The sequence below is a fragment of the Colletes latitarsis genome, chromosome 9, assembly GCF_051014445.1.
Source record: "Colletes latitarsis isolate SP2378_abdomen chromosome 9, iyColLati1, whole genome shotgun sequence".
NCBI lineage: Eukaryota > Metazoa > Arthropoda > Insecta > Hymenoptera > Colletidae > Colletes > Colletes latitarsis.
The window spans coordinates 23,656,194-23,679,020 of NC_135142.1; the positions used below are offsets into that span (position 1 = coordinate 23,656,194).

General features: G+C 41.5%; 3 protein-coding genes across 6 annotated transcripts in view; 1 reads left to right on the plus strand and 2 right to left on the minus strand.

Moving 5' to 3' along the window:
* The first annotated feature begins 387 nt into the window (after positions 1-387).
* On the plus strand, positions 388-4,871 carry LOC143345575 (F-box only protein 39). Of its 2 annotated transcripts, none has more exons than XM_076772886.1 (7): positions 388-842; positions 1,241-1,473; positions 2,335-2,499; positions 2,924-3,150; positions 3,255-3,413; positions 3,819-3,983; positions 4,193-4,871. In XM_076772886.1, the coding sequence occupies exons 1-7, from the start codon at positions 651-653 to the stop codon at positions 4,279-4,281; spliced, it is 1,230 nt and encodes a 409-aa protein (XP_076629001.1). In that variant the 5' UTR covers positions 388-650; the 3' UTR covers positions 4,282-4,871. The 2 variants fall into 2 exon arrangements, with proteins under 2 accessions (XP_076629001.1, XP_076629000.1); XM_076772885.1 differs by having other exon boundaries at positions 411-842; positions 4,212-4,858.
* A 9-nt stretch (positions 4,872-4,880) lies between these two features.
* Positions 4,881-22,827, minus strand: part of LOC143345562 (uncharacterized) — a 100,587-nt gene continuing 82,640 nt past the window's right edge. The window contains exons 5-7 of one of the 3 annotated variants that reach the window (XM_076772855.1): positions 10,632-10,718; positions 10,055-10,453; positions 4,881-7,555 (exon numbers count right to left, since the gene is read on the minus strand). In XM_076772855.1, the coding sequence (XP_076628970.1) occupies positions 7,039-7,555; positions 10,055-10,453; positions 10,632-10,718 (1,003 nt within the window). In that variant the 3' untranslated portion in view covers positions 4,881-7,038. Of the gene's footprint in view, positions 7,556-10,054; positions 10,454-10,631; positions 10,719-13,550; positions 14,942-17,801; positions 21,992-22,827 lie in introns of those variants that run through there. The other 2 variants (XM_076772853.1, XM_076772834.1) reach the window with 2 other exon arrangements.
* On the minus strand, positions 15,273-18,256 carry LOC143345624 (uncharacterized). Its single transcript, XM_076772970.1, has 3 exons — positions 18,242-18,256; positions 17,478-17,605; positions 15,273-17,193 (listed from the first exon to the last, which is right to left on the minus strand). Exons 1-3 carry the CDS (start codon positions 18,254-18,256, stop codon positions 16,152-16,154), a joined length of 1,185 nt encoding a protein of 394 aa, XP_076629085.1. The 3' UTR covers positions 15,273-16,151.

Here is a 22,827-nt window from a genome sequence, read left to right on the forward strand (position 1 = left end):
TAAATTTTGTTCTATTCCTGGCGACTCAAACTAGATACATACATTGCTACGTTATTCAACGCATTTCTGTTCAATACTTCAACGTCAGATTCGTGTACATCGTAAATGAAAAGAACTCGTTATTCGTTGGTATCGTTGTATAGAAAATAACCGAGCATACTGTGATTAATAAACAACCTTTCCACGATTGAATCTGGTATATTAATTGTATAATAAGTAAAATAACTCTTTTACGACTCAGATTGTGGTTTCAAGGGCACGAGTTCTAGTTTATGCGTCTCGAAACAGTGACTCTGAAACGTGTCTGTTGTACAGCGGAATTCTCGAGGAACGCAAACATTCAAGCTTTAGTTTATAAGAATTTAATTTGTCCTACTAACTGCTACGTCATTAAAATTCAAATCCTCGTACGTAGCCTTCTGCAGTGGATTGCACGTGTCATCTCGTTATGTCCTCCAATAGAATTAAAATCGAAAGTTCGATCGAGCGCCAATTCATGCCTTTGATTCCTCGTGAATTCGCGCAGCTGCTCGCGAGCTTTCAATGACGATCGACTCGATATCGAGACGACCGACAAGAGAACCTGAACGGGGTTGCGACAGCTGTCTCAGCCAGGTAGAGATGAAGACGGGCCAAGCTGAAACTGGGAGATGTGGGATCAGCTACCGGAGCTGATATTGACGCAGATATTTGGTCACCTCGGTCGTGGGGATCGTGCCAGCGTTGCACAAGTTTGCCAGTCATGGAATCGTGCACTATCGTCGCCGATTCTTTGGCGTTCCGTAACAATTCTCATTGATTGCGATCTACGGGGTGACTTCCCATTGGCGGGAGACTTAGCTGTACGTAGACGAAACATAAAACGTCGAAAGTTTCTCCGATTCCCGATCACAAATTTGATCACCTTTAGCATTTAACTTTAAGCGTGTTTTGCATTCTTTTAAAGCTAATTTTCGCCTCACCGTCCCTTTAAACACTTTCACTACGAGACATTCACATCCCATTACTGAAATAGTTCTGTCAAATTTCTTAGTTGTATCCACGTAAATAGTAGAATTGCAGGATTTTTGTAACAAACTTATCAGGCGTTTGATATTTTCCTAATCTTAAACACAATCCCTTAGCCTTTGAGCACGAATTATATTAATTTGTTTTTTAATAAATCTGTGTGAAAAATTTTAAGAAATCTGTACCTTTGTACTCGACGATTACCGAGCTGTGTTTCGATCCATTGGTTTAGGCAAAGTATGGACAGCATATGCGTAGCCTGGAACTCGCCTGGTCACGGCCGTATATTTTGCCAAGGGAAGCACGTATTACACGTAACATTCAGGCCGAAGCTGGTGCCGATTTCCTTACGGTCGTGCGAGCCATGAACGTTCAATTGAGGAAGCTAATACTCACCGACTGGATCTTCAGCTGCAAATGGGGGAACAGAGGCAAATTGCTGTATGCTCTTGCAAACTTCTTAGGGTAATTGAGTGTCCTCATTCTTAAAGGTGTTGAAACGAACTGCTCAACTGTGGCACGATACAATTACGAATGAATCAGATCGAGATATTTCGTTAGATTTGATTCAATAATATTTTTCTGTAATCGATACGTCGAGCCAGGCCAACTCGATAAGATAAGTACTGAAAAATCTTCGCCGTGATACCTTTCGATGAAATTCGTTGCAATATATTACACGAAATTATTTTGAAGCAATCGTTAGTTACCATGAATTTAACACGTCAATAACACAATCATTGGTTCACGTTATTAATGTTATTCATAGTCGTCGATAATAACGAAAACAAACTAATTATTTCATGGACGTAATTGACGAACGATGTTTACGTATTTGTCGACGTAAACATTTTATTTAATAATGATCTTTGTTCCTAATTTCTTTTAATAACGGGAGATCATATTCCCTCTATTCTTAAGACGGATTCCCCGACGTACGAGTCAAGATGTTTTAAAGTCACTGATGGTCGCAATTGTCCGTCTAATTTCCTGAGTTAATGGAACGTAACTCTTCATTTAGTCTGATTGCTATTTTTACTGTGTTCGCCAGGAAGTGTCCGAAATTTCTTAACATGCAATTTCCATTCGATGGGACGCATAATTCGGTCGCTCGATTGTTCGCGATAACTAGTCTAAATCGAAAGTCTCTCGACTTTTGTTCGTAAGCGTGTGCACTTACAAGAGGTCAAGGTATTAACGAGACGTTGTACAGAAGAATCCGTAAGAATCTCTGTGGCAACCCAATACGTAATTCTATCGTGTTATTTAAACGCTTTAACTTCTTCTTACTCGATTATCGTCCACATAATCGATACGTTTACGTAGCTGTCAGCACAACTTGGAAACGTTGAGTTTGTTGAACGCGAATCTCGGCGTGAGCGACGTGTTGCGGCTTCTAGCTAGCACTTCCAAAGGTTGCAGCGAACATTTGGCATACTTGGACCTTCGTGGAGCGTTCCGTGAATGGCAGACTCCTCACAGTAATTCGAGGTACCCAGAAACAATTTTTATTAACCCGTTGCCTCGCAATTTTTTAAATAGCTACTCGAATGGGAGTTAAATAGAAAGGATTATTCCAACACATTTTGACCTACCATATCTGGGATATTATACAACAATTATCTCCGAAGAACTCGATAATTTTCCAAGATCAAGATGCAAAACAGATGACTATTACAGTTGCATGAGTTCGCTAAATTATATGCACGTATTGTGCACGTAATTATATGCAGAGGCTGAGCACGACAAGAAAACAGGATGCTGCTAGTGCGTCATTAATGTGACTCGTACCCGTACCATTTGGACCGTAATCTGCTCTATGAGTGTGATTCATTATTGCAAGGCAACGGGTTCGTTTCACAGCTCGCGTCGATGGATCGAGTCGAGTTTTCCTTTTGCGAAACGAATCTTCCAGGTATTTGCGTCTGCTCGGTCGGTTTCGAGCGTTGACCATCCTCAGACTCGATTATCCGGCCCTGTCGGACCAGACCCTGAACGCTTTGGCGAACGCGGCCCCGAAGCTGCTGAAAACTTTGCATGTATCCGTACGGGATTCCGATTCGAGACAGCACACGATCGCGGACAGCGCTTGGCACAATTTGGTCACGGTTTGCCCCGATCTCACTGTCTCTTACACCATAGGTACAATATAATACAGAGCGACGTAAATTTTCGCGACACCATCTCATAAATAGCCCGTACACTCGATTCTATACCGCATTTAGCTTTTTAAGTTTGATTTCCAGTTAACATCTCCCATTACGAAGATATGTGCTACTTGCTGTTGCCCAGCGTGCCGTTGGCTAGGTTTCAAATGTTCAGCGGCCATGTGTGGGACCAGAGCAGATCTCGTAACTTTAGAAGCACCGTCGGGCTGCTTATCGACCATTACACCAACACGCTAGGTATAAATGAATTCTTGCAAATTTTACTCGACTCGTTCCTCGAATCACAACGCGTCGACTGCTCTAGCGAGGCTAGATAATATCGTACAAATTACAAAAATATGAACTATCGGTGTGAAACCAGCTGTCTATTATTTCAACTCTTAGACTTCTGCTTTGAAATTTAAATGTTTTCTTTTTCTATTCTGACCTTTATTGCCTTAGTCACTAATTGCAAGCGTGGTTTCGCTTGTTTATCTAGCGATTGAGTTACCAAGTTAAGTGGTTAAGTGTTCGTCGCTTGGCAAACGAGAAAGATGTAAATTGCTCGATGTCTTTTCTAATTCTCAATCTGCTGGAAACGAACGTTTCCTGACCGCTAAACGCGATTACGAATGTCTAACGTATGCGTATGTGTCACTGTAGCGGAAGTGATGCTACAACTGAGAAACAATCGTGAACAGCTCGACGATTTGCTCATCGCCATGCTCGTACGTTGCAAACACTTAACAAGATTACAGTACGATGGCATAATAAGGAGTCTCGACACGTTAAGGGACATCTGTCAGCTACAAGCCGAGAGCAAAACTTGTAAGTAGAATAATGCTCGGGCCTGCAACAACCACGTCGACCTGAAAGCTAGAGATCTACACGAACGAAATCGATCGTACCTTCGTAACCATTTTCACGTTTCCTATATCCATCGTAAACTTCTGAACGCTCGTAACAACATTCCCCGATTAATTATTTACAATACACTTTTTCCAAGAGAAAGAAACACGTATACGTTCCTGATAAAGACTATAACATTCACCACAGGTTTTCATACGATCCACGTGAAGCCACGGAACGTAAACGCCCGCAATCGTGCCGTGTTGAACGACATTAATTACCACTACGATCACAAAATGATGGATCAAGGAGTGGATTTTCGTATCGAGGATCCAGCCTCGGTTCTAGTGTTCTACTGAAGTCCTTGATCTTCCCCGGTACCTGTCCCACTCGCGTCTCTCGATACTAAGCCCCCCAAAAATAAAACAATACCTACTCTCCATCTTGGTAAGATTGTTTTTCTTTTTCTTTTTTTTTTCTAATTGTACACGTTTATTTTTGTAACTTAGAACGTTTATCGTTTGTTAAATATTTTATACGACACGAAGTTCGTTTTTTTGAACGAATCATCATTCGAGCGCCGAACTATGAGTTATGTTACGATATATGAACGAGTCAATAAATTCACAGTATTGCGGAATTATAGTATTCTTTTTATTCGCTAGAAAACTCGTAGGGTTTTTCTAATAATAAAAAAAAAAACGCAGCGATGGTTCGTGGGAATACCTAAAGCCTTGAACGATGATACAAAAGTAGCGACGATTAACACCATCCCTGCGTTTCTGCGTAACGGGACACGATAAAGATTGCTATTTAATTCGACGAGTATTTAAGTTGCGAACGATTATCGTAGTGAACGTTACGCGTGTACAAAAAGTATAAAAAATCGTGTATAAAAAAATAGAAATCTAAGCTAGCGTTGGATTTATCACATCGTACACAAGTATTGTTTTAATTGGTAATAAATCTCCAACTTCGTTCCAATTGCGTTTACAGTTGCCTAATATACGATCAGGAATATTTGTTTATTACCTGAAAATCGCGGCATTGTTCGTTGACTTACGATCGAATGGCTTCGTTCGTTGGACTATCGACGAAGAAGATACGTTCCTCCAGAAATCGTTATAAAATTGCATCTCGTAGAACGCTAAAAAATACTTTCTATAACTAAATTTACAACGGTTTGTTGTATGCGAATACTAGTATCGAGGACGGCTTTGTAATCGCAGCGATTGCGAGTATAAAATTCTGCGAGCTTAAAAACCTTATTGATACGGTCAGCGAGGTTAAATTGGTAAAAAATAGTAACAAAGACTCGCCCCTCCGCCACGGTGGGTGGTCAACAACGTGTCGTTCATAAACACAGGGATATAATAAAGATACGCTGGCTATTAAAAAATTATTACAGGAATTGAACCGTTCGAGGCATTTTGAAAATATTACTCTTCTCAGCATTCGTATCGTTTCTAATCTCGCTTTTCCTATTTTATACGAAAACATATTCGTACGTTATTTATTATCACGCGCACATTGTTTAACACGTTCGCTATCGCGTTTGATCCACGGTTTTTTTATTTACGTGCAAATAAAATCTATCAAACAGGCCGACTGAACATTCTGTGTAATATGTTGCACGTAATGTGACACGGGTCTATAGTTCATACTTCATTTGCTCGTGTAGACTTAAAATAGACAATCATCGCTGTCATGCATACGTGACGTTGGTCTATCATGAGAATCGGAGCATCGCGTACATATAGGGTGTTCAGCGTAGGTATTCGAAACTTTAAAGCACGATTCTCCATGCCAAAATAAAATGAAAATTCGTAATATGAATCATAAAATGAAATCGAGAGATCTCGTGCATTTTCTGCAATTCGGATTTATAGCCTCGAAACAATTTATTCTTAATTTCTGATTTTTCTTTTATTTTTCCAAGTAAGCTCGTTCTCTAAATGATTGCCTACCCGTAGCCAAACGCTCTGTTCGCCTAAAGCGCGATAGTAAACGTGTTATAGGAAGAGTTTAGACCTCCGAACAGAACGGCGAAAGCTGTCATCTTTAAAGCGATCGATTTCGGCGCTCCAACGGTTAATCCACCCCGGGTAGATAACTTTATCCGCAAAGGTTGTCCCGATTCCACATATGTATCCCAAGGACTATCATTTATGCCGCGAGGTGTGGCATCCAACCGTGTAAACGTAATTTCAGAGGCAAATTCAGTACAGAAAACATTGGTAAAACATTAAACGTGTTGACTTATCTAATTGAGAAGCTCGTTGTCGATAATGAATCATCAGATTGATTGAATTTGTAATTAGTAGTGAAACAATGCTCGCGGAAACGTTCGTTTTGTCTGAGTTGTTTCTGAGTTTCATCTGTCTCCACAAAAAGCATTGTTATAAATTTTCAATGTATCAAGAGACTGATGTAATTTCATAAATCATTTCATGGAAGTGTTAGCATACGGCCAGCAAAATCATGCGAGATAAGATAAGATAAGTGAATATTTAACGAGAATCAGTTACACACGAACAGGAAGTATCGCCCCCATGAATGATCGGTTTCAAACATTACAATGATTTAAATACTCGGCGAATATATTAATTGAAATACTTGACTGGATAATAAATATACACTTTACATGTGTAATTTAAATATCATAGTCAAATATTCATGAACTATTTCGTTAACGTACTGAATTTGATCTCTGAAGTAGACATTCACGAGCTTTACAATAACTTAACCCCTTGATTCATTGGGGGTAACATACTACCCCATTAAATTTTCGCTAATATATTTTAAATAAAGCTACTTCGTCGTACAAAATAATATCAAATGGCTCCTGAATACGTCAACTGTTCCCTACGTTGATTTCGAAATTTAATTTTCAAATTAATAACTTCTAATCGTTGCGTATTTTCCACGCGTCGAGGTATCGAATATCAAAGTGCTCGGAGCACCGCTCCTTCTCGAACGCGTAACTTTTATCATCGGTTCATTTCGCTTCCAGCAAACGAGAGTCTGCCCTCTCTCAGCGACAGGACTTCATGTGAGTATTCAAAACGGTCCTCGTCACAAAGCCTTTCCCGCAACGCGTGCAAACGTACGGTCGTTCACCGGTGTGGTAGCGTTTGTGAACGACCAGGGTGGACCTCTGAGTGAACGCCTTGCCACACTGGTCGCAGGAATACTTTCGTTCCCCGGTGTGTGTGACGTTGTGAGTCCTCAGCAGGGTCTCGCAGGCGAAGCATTTGCCGCAGACCTCGCAAGTGTAGGGCTTTTCGCCTGTGTGCGAACGATTATGGATCTCCAGGCCCTTCGCGGTCTTCAGTTCCTTGCCGCAAAGGGCGCACAGATATCTGCGTCTCTCGTAGCTCGGAGTGTCGCCGTGAGCCTTCACTTTGTGCTGCTTCAGCACGGACTTGTACTTGTAAACTTTACCACAGACGTCGCATTTGTGCGCCAGAGCCTGTTGGTCCCCCTCCTCGAGCTTTTCTTGCATCAACGCCGTGGGGTGGTAGTGATAGAGTTGATTGTGCTCCTTTAAACTGTATAAATATCGAGGTAAAGGACAATAATCGTGGTAAAATTCCGATTATCCGGCATAAACGGAACTGGAGTAATGCCAGGAAATCAAATATGCCGGATAAATGGACAATACCTTCATATGAAATGATAAAGACGAGGAAATGGACCATTTTTATGGGGATTTTCTCATTTTATGGGGCTAAAGAACAACCCTTAGAACATTTTTAGAATTTGTATATATTCTACACTAAAATACGCGTCGTTTGCTTTTTTAAACATCAAAATCGTTCAATCCGTTCAGAAGTTATGACGTTTTAAAGATTCGCATGAAAATTCAGGCAGACATTTCTGGCCAGAAATTATATTTTCGGTAAGGAATTTTTTTCTCGAAACTGAGTAGGATTTCGGGGGTATGTGTATTCACCAAAAATTATTATAATTGACCCCCGTAACCAAAAATAATTTTTTCAGAATGGCAATGAAAACCTAATTCACAGCAATATGTTTGATATAAGCGAAGCAACGATTAAAATAAAAAAATAGGTTCAAAAGTTAATCCTTTCTACGAGAAATCAACTTCTACGAGTATTCGGAGCCTCTAGTGAGTTTCTCAGCACTGCACAGCGTTTTAAAGCATCCGAATGTTTTAAACATTGCACGCTTTGAATAGAAATAGAGGACTCGATTCAGAAAAACGTTCGAGGTTGTCGACAAGATTATTAGACTAGCATCAATAAACATCCTTTCATAAATGCAAATTTAATACAAACCTCCTTTGTCACAGTGAGTTTTCCATGAATTTTCCCTCTGCTGTAATGCAAAGTCCACATCTACGAGTCATTGATCAACGTACATCGGCGAGTATTCCTCTCGAATCTCGTATTTTCCATTCGTTCTCGTAACTTTTCTACATTATATCATGAATCATGGTCATGAATTGTTTTTAAGTGCTCCCATAAAAAATCTATTCCTCCATTTATATTCAATGCGTCGTGGAAAAATTCACTCGAGATGTGGAGATATTTGCATGTAACAGTAGTCGACTTTTTGTCGTAATTTTTTATTATTGAAATTTCAAATTTTTTATTTTATTCGCTACCCAAGAGTTACCCATTTTTCCTGCAGTAAAAGCAGAAAACCCCTTTGATAGATTTATTATTCCCATGAGCGGAGGCGTAGCTTACACGACCCGAGAAGCCATAAGATTCTTTTGTCCCATATATGGGTCAGGGACTCCCGAGCGAGCATCGTTTTGACCGACATGTGGGCTAGAGGGCAGTAAATGTGTTAAAAATGGATCTAAAATTCGTAATCTGGGTATCTGCAGATGCAGCCGACTGTGGACAACTCGTTCTTTGATGGCTATATAGCGAGGTACTTGAGGTACATTGAAGTGGTAGTCAGGCGACAATCTTGATGATACAAGCCGTCAAGTGTATTTCGTGCCACTCATTTCAGGGCCGTACAGACACGCAATGCATGCTTACCCTTGGTGCACCTAGATTCGTAATGCACTGTAATGGATAAGCATTTTATAGAGCAGGGATCGAACAAAACTGAAAATTTTTAGTTGATTTCCATACAACTACTATTTCCTCTTCTAAGAAAATGATTATGATATGATGTGTATTCGTTGGAACTTTCATTCCGTTTATTTCTGTTTGACGCAAACTTCTTCTCAAATTAATTTCGAGTAACGCTGACTCGATGCAATGCCTCTTCTGTGCTTGTTTGGAGTTAGAAAATATTTTTTAATATGAAACGTGTGAGGGTGGAAACTAATTTAAGACACAGTGTTTCGAAACATGAATCAGAATTGGGTGACGCAGAGTTTAGGTAACGTAAAAATAAGCTGAGTCAGGAAGAAAATATTTTAGCTAGGAAGGTTGGTACATTACAGCACTGGGCGTCTAGAAACTATACAGAATCGTCCCTGGCCTCTTGATTCCCGACACTCAAGCTACCGTCTTCACCCTCTAGTACTTTAACGACCTCGTCATATTTTCACCACCCACTATATGAGTTGGTTACAGTCGCCTTTGTTTGCAGCTAACGACATTATGAACTTCAGGTACATTTTGAAGGCTGCTCCCAGAATATTATTCCCTCGAACCATGACCTTAAGTATTATTTGAAATATCATTTGAAAGACAGTTCCTAAATAATTTTTAAAGTAACTGTGCAAAAGGCCCAAGAACGTTCGTAAAATCAAAAACTGTTATTCTTTTAATTTGAAAAATCCAAGTAAATCTCTCCGTAACCTTGATCCAAGACCGCTAGTGCGAAACTTGCTAAAAATATCTAGCGTAATAGTGTTAAAAGCGTTGAGAACACGTATGTATATCCATCAACAGATTTCGAGATTGAATTTTCTCGAAAATAAAGAATGCATTCCTCTACTCTGATTTATTTGTAATCGTTACGAGTTTAACTTTAAATATAATTCACCCGAAACTTAGTAGACACAGCTTTATAGAAAATTAAGGGGCTGAATCGTTAATAAAACAGTAGTGTCGTACCTGTACACATCGTTGAAGATGCTACCGCACGCGTTGCACTGTTGATACTGCATAAAGTTGTGCATGGTGGTGTGCGTCATCAGCGAATCTTTGTCCACGAAGTTCTCGCTGCAAATTTCGCAGGTGAACTTTATTTCACGGTGGTGTCGTTTCGCGTGCCTCTCCACGTCGATGGAATTCACTCCCATGAAGCTGCACTGGACGCAGGGGATCGTTTTCGGCGTGTGGGATTTCTTCACGTGCGCGTTTAGCATAAATTGCTGCGGGTATGTCTTTCCACAGGTGACGCACTTGAACGGCCTGTGAATACCGTGAACGATCCTCAAGTGCGCCACCAATCTGGTCACGAAGTGAAACTTTTCTTGGCAAAGGTCGCAGGCCTTCTCGTTGCTCTCGAATCTGAAACGTTTCAAAAGCAACCGGCGTTTCGTCGATCGTCCAATAATTAATCACAGATAGAATTGAAATTCGACTATCGAAATATTAAATACTAAAAATAATTTTGATTGAACTTTGCAACGGAGTGAAGTTCATTTTCTTTTTTAATTTTTTTGTATCAGTAAACTGTATAACTCACTTCTGCCCTGGATCGAGAAGAACGTCCTCGCTCTTGATTCTGAATTCTTCGCAGTTGGTAAGCTCGTCGTGATCGTCGATCCACTGGCTGGAATGAGGGGATCCTTCATTGACAACGGTACACATTTACATAAAGCATCATGTATGCTTTCGAATGAAATCATAAAATTTTATTATTATCGAGAATTTCCTGCTGGAAACAGAAAAGCAAATCTTCGACGCTTTTGTAACTGCGCGATGGGTAAGGCAGAGTAGCAGAGAAGCTACCCAATCTTCGACCTAATATCGCCCTCGAATTCTTGAATAAAATGCAGGGTCAGTGTAGTCATTAACTTTTTATTCTCTTTTAAAAATTTCTTAACACAGTCATAAGTTCAGCTTATAATTATAAATTAAACATCCTTTACCGCCTGATTCATCGCGGTCAAGTCTCCGACTGGGACGATTTCTCGTGTATCTTGCGATGCTTCTTCAGGAAGCTTCCGGAGACGAATCCCTTGCCACAGTCTGAGCATTGATACGGTCTTTCTCCCGAATGATACCTCAAATGCAAAATCAACGACGTCCTTTGCGAGAATCCTCTGCCACACTGCGAACAAACGTGTGGCTTCTCGCCAGTGTGTACTCGCCGATGTATGCTCAGGTTCTCCCTGCTGGCGAACTCTTTGTCGCACAGATCGCATTTCGCGATCTTCTCGTTCACGTGGCCGCGTCTGTGCACCATCAATCTCCTCTTGGAGGACAACACCGTGCCGCACAGATCGCACAAATGTTTCGCCTTGTCGCGCAGTCCGTGCGTTTTCTTCAAATGCCTTTCCAGGAACTGCTTCTGCGCGAAGCCTTCCAGGCAGATCTTGCAAACGTGCTTGAGTTTCGAATCGTTCCTCGCGGTCTCCACAGGTAGAACGTTCGCGTGTTGGCGTTTCAGATGCGCCGTCAGGTTCTTCTTGTAAGGATAAGACTTGTCACAGTGCTCACAGCGGAACAGCTGCTTCCTCGTGTGGACGTTCACGTGCTCCAGATACTCTGTTCTCAGAAAGAAGCCTTTCTGGCATCTCTCGCACTTGAACGAGTAGTCCTTCGTGTGCCGTCTGCAGTGGTTCTCGAGATTCGACTTCTGATTCGATCTGTAATCGCACAGGTCGCAGGCGAATCGCTTGAAACCGGTGTGGATCAGCTTGTGGCGGGCTATGTTCATCGGGCTCCTGAACGTTTTACCGCACTCGTCGCAGCTGAACGCTTTGTCGATGTCGTGCAGGTTCTTCAGGTGCTCCACCAGCTTTCTCGTGTGGCAGAAACAGGCTCCGCATTTCACGCACTCGTGAACCGCTCGCGACGTTCCTCTTCGCGATCTGAAACAGGGGCGTTTATGAAGCATACGGCGTAATCGGGATTATTGGTACGCGTTGTCTCGGGTTTGGTCCCTGGTTTAGTTTCTGCGACATTATAGACTCGAATCGAATAGATAAGACCCAAGATAAAACTGCTTGGATCCTTCTAGTACCCTTCCTCGATGATAGATAATGTTTAGAGGGCTAATTCTGGGTCTTTTATAATATTTGCAAATGAAACTACAAGTTTATACAAAATTAAACTTCTTCTGTCCTATAATTTCAGCTTAGATTTTGTCACTGATGTCGATGTTCCTAGTTTTCTATTAATATTACTCTACATATTTCTCATCTTTAGGAATTCATTCGAATGTATTTTAAAATAAGTCCGAGACGTTTGATTCGATTCGAAATTGTTGTATGTTTTCCAAGATCTTTCTTAGCAGCAACAAATAACAAAGATTTTCTTAAAACATTCTTGGTAAATTACGAGAACGAGATTTATCTTCGCATATTTAAATCACTGGATCAACAATTCGCAATCATCCTCGATACGAACGGAACAATCACAGAATTTTCTCGTCGAAGTTTTTGGCAACTGTTGCCACTTTATTGCTCATTTGTTACTCGTAAACTATAGTGTCGCAAGTGCACCTCGTCGTATTTTAAGTTGGTTAAACATCGTATCCAATAATAGAAATTTTTTTATTACGATAAAAGCTTGTTATTTTCAAACAATACCTACCTATGTTCGATGATATATCATTTTTCGGTTAAAATTCGATGTACAAAATCGGAATAAAAATACAAAACTAACGGTATCTTTCTTTCCTCGTTCCCACATTTTATCTAAAAGAATTATTTATTTTGCACGATATAATTACAATTCGCCTATACATTAAGTCGTTATTAACTATTACATTATACTTTCACGTGGAAGCGATCGCCCATATTTGTACAAAGCGACACAAACTGACATAGTTTCGAAGAAAATGTAAATTGTTAATATCTCTAAAACATTGTCTATGTTCAAATTTCATCATGCATACAAAATTTGTAAAAAAATTCAAGAATCACGTCACAGAATGATAAGTTTCAACAAAGTGTTCAACGAATAATAACGATCCACTCTGAGGCTGTAAGATTTACAGTCTTGTTCTCGTGTGTCTCATTTTTACCACGCTGACTGCCATGTCACCTGCATACGCGCAGGTTTCTCTGAATAGTCTTACTTTAATAAGGGTTAAAAAGTAATTCGGTAACAGTAAACATAAAGAGTTCAGAGTTAGGTCTTCCTCGCGTCAAAAAGTCCACGAGCAAACTTTCGAGTTGATCTCCATAGTCTGCGGGTCGCTTAACCAAGCACTTATTCAATTTTGCCTGTGTCCTTTTATTTTCTTGCTATTCTTGTCCTTTATTTAACCGCTTCATTCATCGTAACGAGATAAAAAATACAAATTAAATTGGACGAGTAGAGAGAGGAAGATGGAATGACTGTATAATATACAAAACTTTTTCAAAAAATTTGTACGAATAAAAATAGCGATACTAGGTATTTTCTTTTCTCTTTAACAGCGTATAAACCATTATTTACGTTAAAATTCCATGCGTTTGTTCGGTTTTGTTCCTCAGGGTAATCTTCCAGTGCTACGTACGACCTTTCGTGACACAAAAGCGAACGAACCCTTGTTGGAGGTCAGTCTGCGGATGAACATACTTATACGTCTTCGTCACATAACGTGTTAAGCGTGGTTTGGCAGGACTTCCAAGAGAATTTAGCGAGACAGTCAACGCGTTTACGCAATAAAGAAGTTTTTCAGGTCACGTTGTATTTCACTTTATCTCAGCCTTTTTCGCTTCGACCTGATCATCGTCCTTCTTGGCAGTGGTGGTTAACTCTTGGGTGAACTCTGTGATGAGCTTCCTAACGGAGATCACGGGCAGCTGTGGCAGGGGCCCAGGATGTCGTTTCCTGTGGCAAATCAACCCCGGCTTCTGAGTGAAAGCCTGCCCGCATATATCACAAATGTACGGTCTCAGACCGGTGTGTATCAGCGTGTGTTGTTCCTGGGCGGTCCTTCTGGAGAACGTTTTGCCGCAGACCGGGCAGGCGTAGGGCCTGATGCCCTCGTGGATCCTCGCATGGATGTCGAGGTCCCTTTTGTGGCTGAATGTTTTCCCGCAAGTGGAACAGATCACCTTCTCCCTCGTCTCGTGCCAGAGCAGATGCTGATCCAGCCTGCTCTGTGAGGTCAAACGTCGCTTGCAGATACGACACTCGTAGTCGGGCTTGTAGTGTCTGTATCTCATGTGAGCCTTCAACGCGGGTAGCGTTTTGCTGGTCTGGCCACAGATGAGGCACTTCATCGGGGGTGCGTTGCTGTGCACTTGCTTGGCGTGCTGTTTCATGTCGTTCCTGATCTTGAACCTCTTGTGACAGACGGGACAGGCGTGATCGTAGCTGGTGCTGTGCCTCCTGACGATGTGGTCCCTCAGCGTCCACTTGTTGTTGCTCTTGTACTCGCAGATGGTGCACGGATAGATCACCGGGCCGTGCTTCTCCTCTACGTGCAGCCTCAAGTCCTTCTTCAGCAGGAACGTCTCGTCGCAGCTGATGCACCGATGCTTGTGCTTCTTCATATGCGATCTCAGGTGATTCTTCTGACGGAAAAATTTACCGCAGTGGTCGCACTCCAGGAGCAAACCAGACTCTACCATCGACGCCTTTCGAACGATGTCTCTGTGCTCTAAATTGAGCATCCATTGTTGCGACGCGTTTTTCGCCCCAACGTGAAACAGATTCTTTCGAGGCCCGCTCGAATCTGCCCTCCGACCCGCGGATGTAATTTTTCGTGACCTTTCCAGCGACTTCTTCGTGCACTCCGTCAACGTGTACGAGTTCTCTATTTTGATGTAGCAAAACTCGTCCAAGCCGTTCGCGTCTTTCAGGGGATCGTTCAGTGGATCCGACGACGTGAAACTAAAACAGATTAAAGCAGATCCGTTCCCGTTAAAATACGGCATTCGTGGCGCGAGTAACGTGTTTAAATGCAGAGATTACTCACTTGACCCATTTTTAGCAGACGGTACAATTCACGGTCAATTTATAAATGCATTCGTATCGAACAGTGAAGTTTCAATTACCGCGAATGGACCATGGTAAACGGTTGAATTTGTATATCGAGTATGCAGTGAACTGGATTTTATAGTACTTCTTCGTTCATCGTTTTGTTCTTTCGAAGGAAACATCTTTAAATTTGTTATATATATCGAAATAATTATATAAGTTATGCATTATTTTGAATGTTAATTTTATTCAAAAGTTCATAATACAGTAAAAAGTACAAAAATCGTTTATAAACAACATTTAAAACGGTAAAGATTTCGGCGTTAACAATGAAAAGAAGATAGAGAGCGCTGGAAACCTTTAAGTATTACAAACATTGTTTATTATTGGTCTCCCGTCACTGGCAGTAGAAAGAGAATATAAAATTATTTAAAAAGTTCCACTTACAATTGCAGATTACGCTTCGCTCCAGAGTGAATGTACATGTTATTGCGTCGCGTTGGAGGCCGTAATTACTTTGTACAACGATTGTCACGAAAGTGCATTGACTTCTGAGAAATAGAAGCGCCAAGTTGCTCGAAACGCAATTCATCGTCGAAATAAAATCAACTGCTTAAAGTCACTGAAAGCTATCCCATCGCTATGTCTTTCACCCTATCAAAGGCAGACTCTGCGTAGCTAATTGATTAAACTCTGGCAGAAGGAAGAAAATTAAGGATACTTCGACTTCTGTACGAAATTTAGAAGTCCTTGATGAAATTTAATAACTGAAAATTGTCACTGGCCCTATTCTTTAACAAAACGATTCGACATTCGAAGTTTCACTACAGTTAGAAATATAGTGATTGAAAAAAGTATTTTTTACTGCTTATATTAAATGAAAATCAAGTTTTAAAAAGAGCAATGGAGGCAAAAACCTTGATTTATGGTCCATATCCCAAAATTGATACGTTTAAGTATTTGAATAATATCCGAATTAAAATTTGAATATAAAAATAAGAAATATGTGTTCCTTTTATCTGTTGGAACACAAGTTTAAGTAGCGAAGCGTCCAAATTACACCCCCTCTCGACGCCATCTTGAGAACTATCTAACAAGTTTCTTGCCTAAACGAGTCGTTGTTTCACTCGATTTTGATCATGGTATTCTTCATGGTGTACTCCTTGGTGAATTCCGTGACGATGTTCTTGATGGACACGACTGGTAGCGGCGGTAGGGGTCCAGGATGGCGTTTCCTGTGGCAGATGAGACCCGGTTTCTGGGCGAACGCCTGTCCGCATATGTCGCAAACGTACGGTCTCTTTCCGGTGTGGATGAGGACGTGTTGCTCCTGGGCGGTCTGCCTTCTGAACGACTTGCCGCAGACCGGACACGGAAAAGGCTTGACCCCCGTGTGCACCCGCATGTGGGAGTCGAGATCGCGTCCTCGAAACCTCTTACCGCAAGTTGGACAGAGCACCTTCTCTCTGGTCTCGTGCCACGTCAAGTGTTGCTCCAGGTTCTCCTGCGTGGTCATGCCCCTTCTGCAGATTCTGCAGATAAACTCGGGCTTGTAGTGTCTGTACTTCATGTGCGCCTTCAGCGCGTGAAGATTCTTGCTGAAGTGGCCGCAAACGTCGCACACTATCGGCGGCGCGTCGCTGTGGTTCTGCTTCACGTGATGGTTCAAGGCTTTCTTGATTTTGAACTGTTTACCGCACACGTCGCACGCGAAATTGTAATTGTTCGTGTGCAGGCGTATGTAGTGGTTCTTCAGGGTGCCCTTGTTGTTGCTCTTGTAATCGCAAACGCTGCAATCGTACACCTGCAGCCGATGGATCTTCTCCGTGTGAGAGGTCAGGTATCGACGGAGCCTGAAGGTTTTCGGGCAGTCCGGGCACCTGTGTCTGTGTTTCTTCAAGTGCTCCACGAGGTTGCTCTTCTTCAAGAACCTGCGGCTGCAGTGGTCGCACTCCAAACGGTTCGTTAGCGTTCTTTTCTTTGTCTTTCGATCGGCGTTGTTCGTCGAGTAAAGAACAGTCTCCGTGTCGTGCTTTGTTCTCGCGTCGTTTGCTTCTCGATGCGTAGACACGACCTCGAAGCTCTCCTTCTCGATCCAGTTCACGTAGTCTACGGTCGAGACCGAGGAGGCGATCTTAAACACTTCGCTTAGGGGATCCAAGACACTAAAACAAAAAATTAATACTTCGCGTTAACGTCGGTTTGGGAGTAATGAAGAAGGTCTTATCAGTTAGGTCGCGAGTAGGCTGATACGATCGTTCTCTCCCATTTAGATCACTGAAACAATCGTTTTCGTACGAGCATTTGATTTTAGATCTATGTAATTTGAGAAACGCGCGTTACTCGCTTTTGATTATCGTTTAAACGTCGTATTTTCTTTTTTTTTTTTAAATAAAGTCTTAGGTAATCGATTCTCTCGTGATGTTTAATGTATCTATGTTTATCATACCTTCTCGTAGTTCTAAACAATCCGTAACAGTCGCAGCCTGTAAATGTATAAAGATCATGAATTATTACTATTTCGACGCGTTGATTTAATACAGCAAATATACTTATCTGGGCATTATCTAATTCGTTCTACATTTTCTCGAGAATTTTTCCTATCCTCGGCGACGTGGCGTAACTACCTATACTATTTTCAAGAGTACTCGAAACAAATTTCTTTTCAACCTTAAGGAGAAAGGAAAATTATTCGCATGCGTGTTATCGTGTTTTATTCGTGATTAGATATCCGTACGCTCGATATCACTACGGGATAGTTGAAAAGATCAGGCTCAGTAAAAATATTTATTTCAAACTCAAAGCTATACACAGCGTTTACGTGTGTCCTTACGAACGCAGTACGCTAAGGTATTGATTTTAGAAAAATAGCCATTAGAGGCGTGCTATCTTTCACGTGAGCTTCTCGTTTTACGGATGTAATACATGGAAACCGTACTTCTGTTGCGTTCTAATTAGTTTCAGAGGGACTAGTTCGCAAAAAAATAAGTGTTACGTGGATACAGGACGATAGAAATAAAATAAAAATGATCGAATAATTTTGGGGTATTCAAAAACAATGTCCAGTCAACATGGATTCTCAAATTGATCTGAGCTATTTGTCCTATAGTCGGAACAAAATCAATAACCGCCCAAGGCCATCGAGGAACTATCCCCACTCTAACGCTTTGCTAGTTCATTCGCTCTCTCTTCTTTTCGTGCAAATTTACAAACTACCAACGCGGCCATTTAATTGTGCCCCGACTATATTAACGACACGAACATACTTTTTTCGTTAAATATTATATCGAGATAGAAAAGCTATCACTAATTATATTTCACATTTTTCATCTCTGTAATTATTTTCATAGTGTTCGTTGCGATATAAACAAACAATAGTATTATAAACACATAGGTGTCAATGTCTTTTATTTACAAGAGAAATTGAAAAAAAGTAACGGGAGCCATTTGCGTTATTATAGTCTAATCGAAATAAAAAATCATTGCTCAAGATCAATTCTTCGACTGCGTTTATCTCGCTATACCATTCGAAATTAGAGTAATATCAGTATATACCACTATTTCATCTGTGTATTGTATTTTGCTCGATTCTTCGTTTCATTTTGTATATAACTTTGGTGCAGTGAAGAGGAATTATTATTATTTCGTTTCTTCTGGTAAACCTAGAGGCACACGTCTCCTATTTAAAAAAAAAAAGCTGGCTGAACAGAAAAGTAGGAATTGTATCTGATACACGCTCACAGTAGAGGAAGTAGGAGTTTGAGCCGACTACAGAACAGAAAATCGCAATTATGACAGTTGATGTACAGTACCATATTAATTGGACATGTTTCGTTTATCGTTGGTAATACATCGTACCAAACAACTCTCTTTTAAGATTAACGTATAAGTATTAATCAATTCACGGAGTGAACTATGATGTTACAATTGCTTTTCATATCGAGGAATCTTTATTTTATAATAAGAGCAGACAGTCCTTAAAGGGATAAACTGATTTCAGCAGAAGTATCGTGCTGCATCAAAGCAGAAAATGTTAGTTTCGTGTTATTTCAGCCTCGATGAAGTTTAGTTAGTTAGTTTGAAATTTATTCAGGCTGAATTACTATCGGAAACGATACTGTACACGAATTGCACAGCGTATTATCAAGAAAGGCAACCCACTGAAAAATTTACACAATTCAACTGCGATATTACAGTCGATATAGGAAACTATTTTTATATAATATCAATTATAATTCTTCATCAACAACGTGACTGCTTAAAACATTTGAAGTAAACTCGCGCCGTAGACTTTGCATGTTTGTTGAAAGGAAAGTTCGAGGGGATACTTTTTTTTTTTCTGTAAATCTTAAATTTACAAGGCTGTTATTATATTGTACATCTTAAACCTTTATACTTACAATTATATGCAATATGTCTAAAAATAATTATTGTTCACTATTTCGTGTTCTTAATCCTCCGGTTCTTGATGGTACACAAATTGCCCTAGATTTCAGTTTTCCTTATTTTCTATTTAATATATGTATTTCGTTTTTAATCAAACAATAAGATGAATCGAAGTATATGGAATTATTACGTTTACTCGTTGTTGAAGTAATCTGAGGAATATTATTGAAGAATTAATTATGCAATTTGCAGGTATTTAAAATTTTTTAAAAGAATGCATTACAACGTAAACATAGATCAGCGTTAAACGTAATTAGTAGTACATTGTAGTATTAAAAAAGTTCTACATTTTTTTTTTGTGAACCCTTAAAAGTAATAATAATAATTCAGCAGAGAATTCGTTAACGGTTAGCGAAATAATAATAAAATGAATATTAATAATAATAATAATAATACTAACATTAATGATAACTAAATTTGAAGAAAATTTGGATATGCAGTTTTAAAAAGAACTTTTGTCTCTCTGCTAGAGACATATCCAAACGTGATCCTTCTTCGATACTCATAATGATAATGTCTGCAGTACTTTAGCTAACGATATATGGTTTTAAGCAGAGACGATTAATAATTTAGAAAAATTAAAACTCGCGTCGAGATCAACCGCGCTAAGGCTTCATCTGCCAGAAGTGTTTAAACTATTAACCGCTCACGCTTAAAATCACATATCATCAGTTTTAATAAACATTTCAATTATCCAAAAGCCATTTAAGTATGATTTATCCTTCAACAACGAGTAGATGCAAACAAATGAAAGTAAGATTACTACCAACATCTCGCGTTTACCAAAATTTTCACGTATTAATCGTATCGATATGCAAAGAAATTAAAATCCTAGTAGTCGCAAATATCGCGCGCGCGGTTCCTTACATCCTCGACGCGCGATGGAAACATTTCCTGATCATCGGGATGTTACATCGGAGCGAACGAACAACTTCTCCCGGTTCGAGGAGGATCCTCTACGATTCTTCTTCGATTCTCTCCTCGTTCTCGCGCGCGTTTATCTCTTGAACGTATCCCTCGGTGAATTCCTTGACGATGTCCGCTATGGGCATAACGGGCAACGGAGGATGCGGCCCGGGATGCGTCTTTCTGTGACAGATCAGACCGGGCTTCTGCGTGAACGCCTTGCCGCAGATGTCGCAGACGAACGGTCTCTTCCCGGTGTGGATGAGCAGATGCTGGCGCAACTGGGACCTCCTGGCGAAGGGCTTGTTGCAGATGAGACAGGAATGTGGTTTGCATCCCGTGTGGACCGCCATGTGCCTCTTGAACGAGTCCTTTTTCGTGAACGTTTTACCGCACTCGGCGCACACGATCTTCTCCCTCTTCTCGTGCTGCGTCAGCAAATGTTGATCGAGGTTCTCCTGGGTGACCATGCGCCTCTTGCATATGTGGCACTCGTACTTGGGCTTGTAATGCGCCCATTTCTGGTGGACGTAAAGCGAGCCGCTGTTCTGGCAGAGTTTGCCACATACGTCGCAATTGATAGGCTTTTCCTTGTGATGGAATCGAACGTGGTTGGTCAGATCGCCTTTCACCTTAAACTTCTTCGGGCAGAACTTGCACTGGTGCTCGTACCGATCCGTGTGCTTACGAATGAAGTGCGACTGCAACGAGTGCTTCGACCTGCAAACGAACCCACAGGCGGCGCAGGGGAACAGTATGTTGTTCGGTCGTTTCCTGGACCACGTCTCGTGTTTTCTCTCCAGGTGAGCGGCGAACAGACTCTTCTTCAGAGTCCTGTAATCGCAGACGGCGCAAATGTAAGCGCCGTCCTCCTGTATGCACACCTTTTTCTTGTGCGTCCACGCCACGTGTTTACGGAACGAGATGGCCGAGCTGAACATCTCCGAGCAGACTTTGCACTTCAGAGCGCTGCTAGCGTTCCTGGAGCCTTTCCTGCGCGTCTTCGTCGGCGCCGCGTGTTTGTTGGCGGCCTCCAGGATCTCCTCCTCCAAATACTCCACCTGTTCCACTTGCTCCGTTTGCTCCGTCTGATCGTTTAGATCCAGCTGTTCCTGTTCGCTGTACATTATCTGTTCATCCGGGTTCTGTTCGTACTCGATCGCCGGTTTCGTGTCGATCTCGCTAGTTAGTTTCTCTATGGTCACCATGCTACCTTGAACCTTGACCTGGTAGAGGTCCCCGACCTTGTGGTTCTCGTCCTCCATGGAGCCGTTCAGGAGTATCGGTTTCACGTCCTCGTCGTCCTCACCTTGCTCTGTACCACCGTTGAGAAGGTGATCCTCCTCGTACAGCTTCTCGTCCGACGAATCGTACTGCAGATCTTCGTCATTGTACATACACTCCACTTTCACGAGGCCCTGCTTCTCCTCTTCCGGCCCCGTATCGTCCAACTGCTCCGGTATGTCTTCGTCGGCCAACGGCGTGTCGCCTTCAGGTACAAAAGCGTAGTAAGGCCTCCCGTCGAACTCCAGGATCTGCCACTTTTTCATAATCACCGACTCCTTGTCGTAGATAAAGATACCGCGTGAGTCGAGGCTTTCTAGCCCGTACCTGAAACATTATCGATCAGCGGCGTTATTAAATGTCCCTGCGAGCAATACTCGGACTGCAAGTGATTTACAAGCGACTTTTTGGTTTTTCTTATCTTACATGTGCCGCGACAACAATCTCGGTCGTAGCCTCGGGAACGTTGTTAACGCGGCTGTTAGAGAGAACAAAGTACGCGGAAATGGAAAAAAGCTTCGTAGTGGTAATCACAAACATTGGCGATACATTTATGGAGACCACCGTATTAGTCGTGAATAGATGCTTGAACGTGAGACGTTAGGGTGAAGCACGTGAATTAACGTACGTCGGTGATAGGGAAAATAATACTTTATTTCGAGCACTTTGTAAAAAACGTTACAAATATTACAGCACGAGCACCGCCTGGAAGAACATTCGATTTATCGTTATCGATAAAAAACAAAAATCCTAACAACTATTTTATTATCAACAAACATCTCGACTCTCGATGCCTCGGTCAAATTGCTTTTCTTTCCCGATATCAAAGAATTTTCAAAGACGCGTATCACTTCTTCATGAACTCTTTCAGGATGTGATCGATGTGCATCACCGGAAGCGGAGGCAACGTTCCGGAGTGTATCTTTCTGTGGCATATGAGGCCAGCCTTTTGGGCGAACGACTTCCCGCAAACGTCGCAAACGTAAATTCTCTCCCCCGTGTGCAGAAGGAGGTGCTGACTGAGACTGCTATGGGTGGTGAACGCCCTCGCACAGACTATACAACTGTACGGCTTGTCGCCCGTGTGAATTCTCATGTGTTTCCTGAAATCGTGGTTCTCGAAGAAGGTTTTGCCGCATTCCTCGCAGACGGACTTCTCTTTC

Bases quoted from the DNA above. Each gene is read 5' to 3' on its own strand.
- LOC143345575 (XM_076772885.1), top strand. From the start codon at position 651: ATGTGGGATCAGCTACCGGAGCTGATATTGACGCAGATATTTGGTCAC. The intron at 843-1,240 runs GTACGTAGACGA...CCATTGGTTTAG, and splicing joins CATTGGCGGGAGACTTAGCT to GCAAAGTATGGACAGCATAT. The intron at 3,151-3,254 runs GTACAATATAAT...TTTGATTTCCAG, and splicing joins CACTGTCTCTTACACCATAG to TTAACATCTCCCATTACGAA.
- LOC143345624 (XM_076772970.1), bottom strand. The intron at 17,194-17,477 runs GTATGATAAACA...TTTTTGTTTTAG, and splicing joins TTGTTTAGAACTACGAGAAG to TGTCTTGGATCCCCTAAGCG.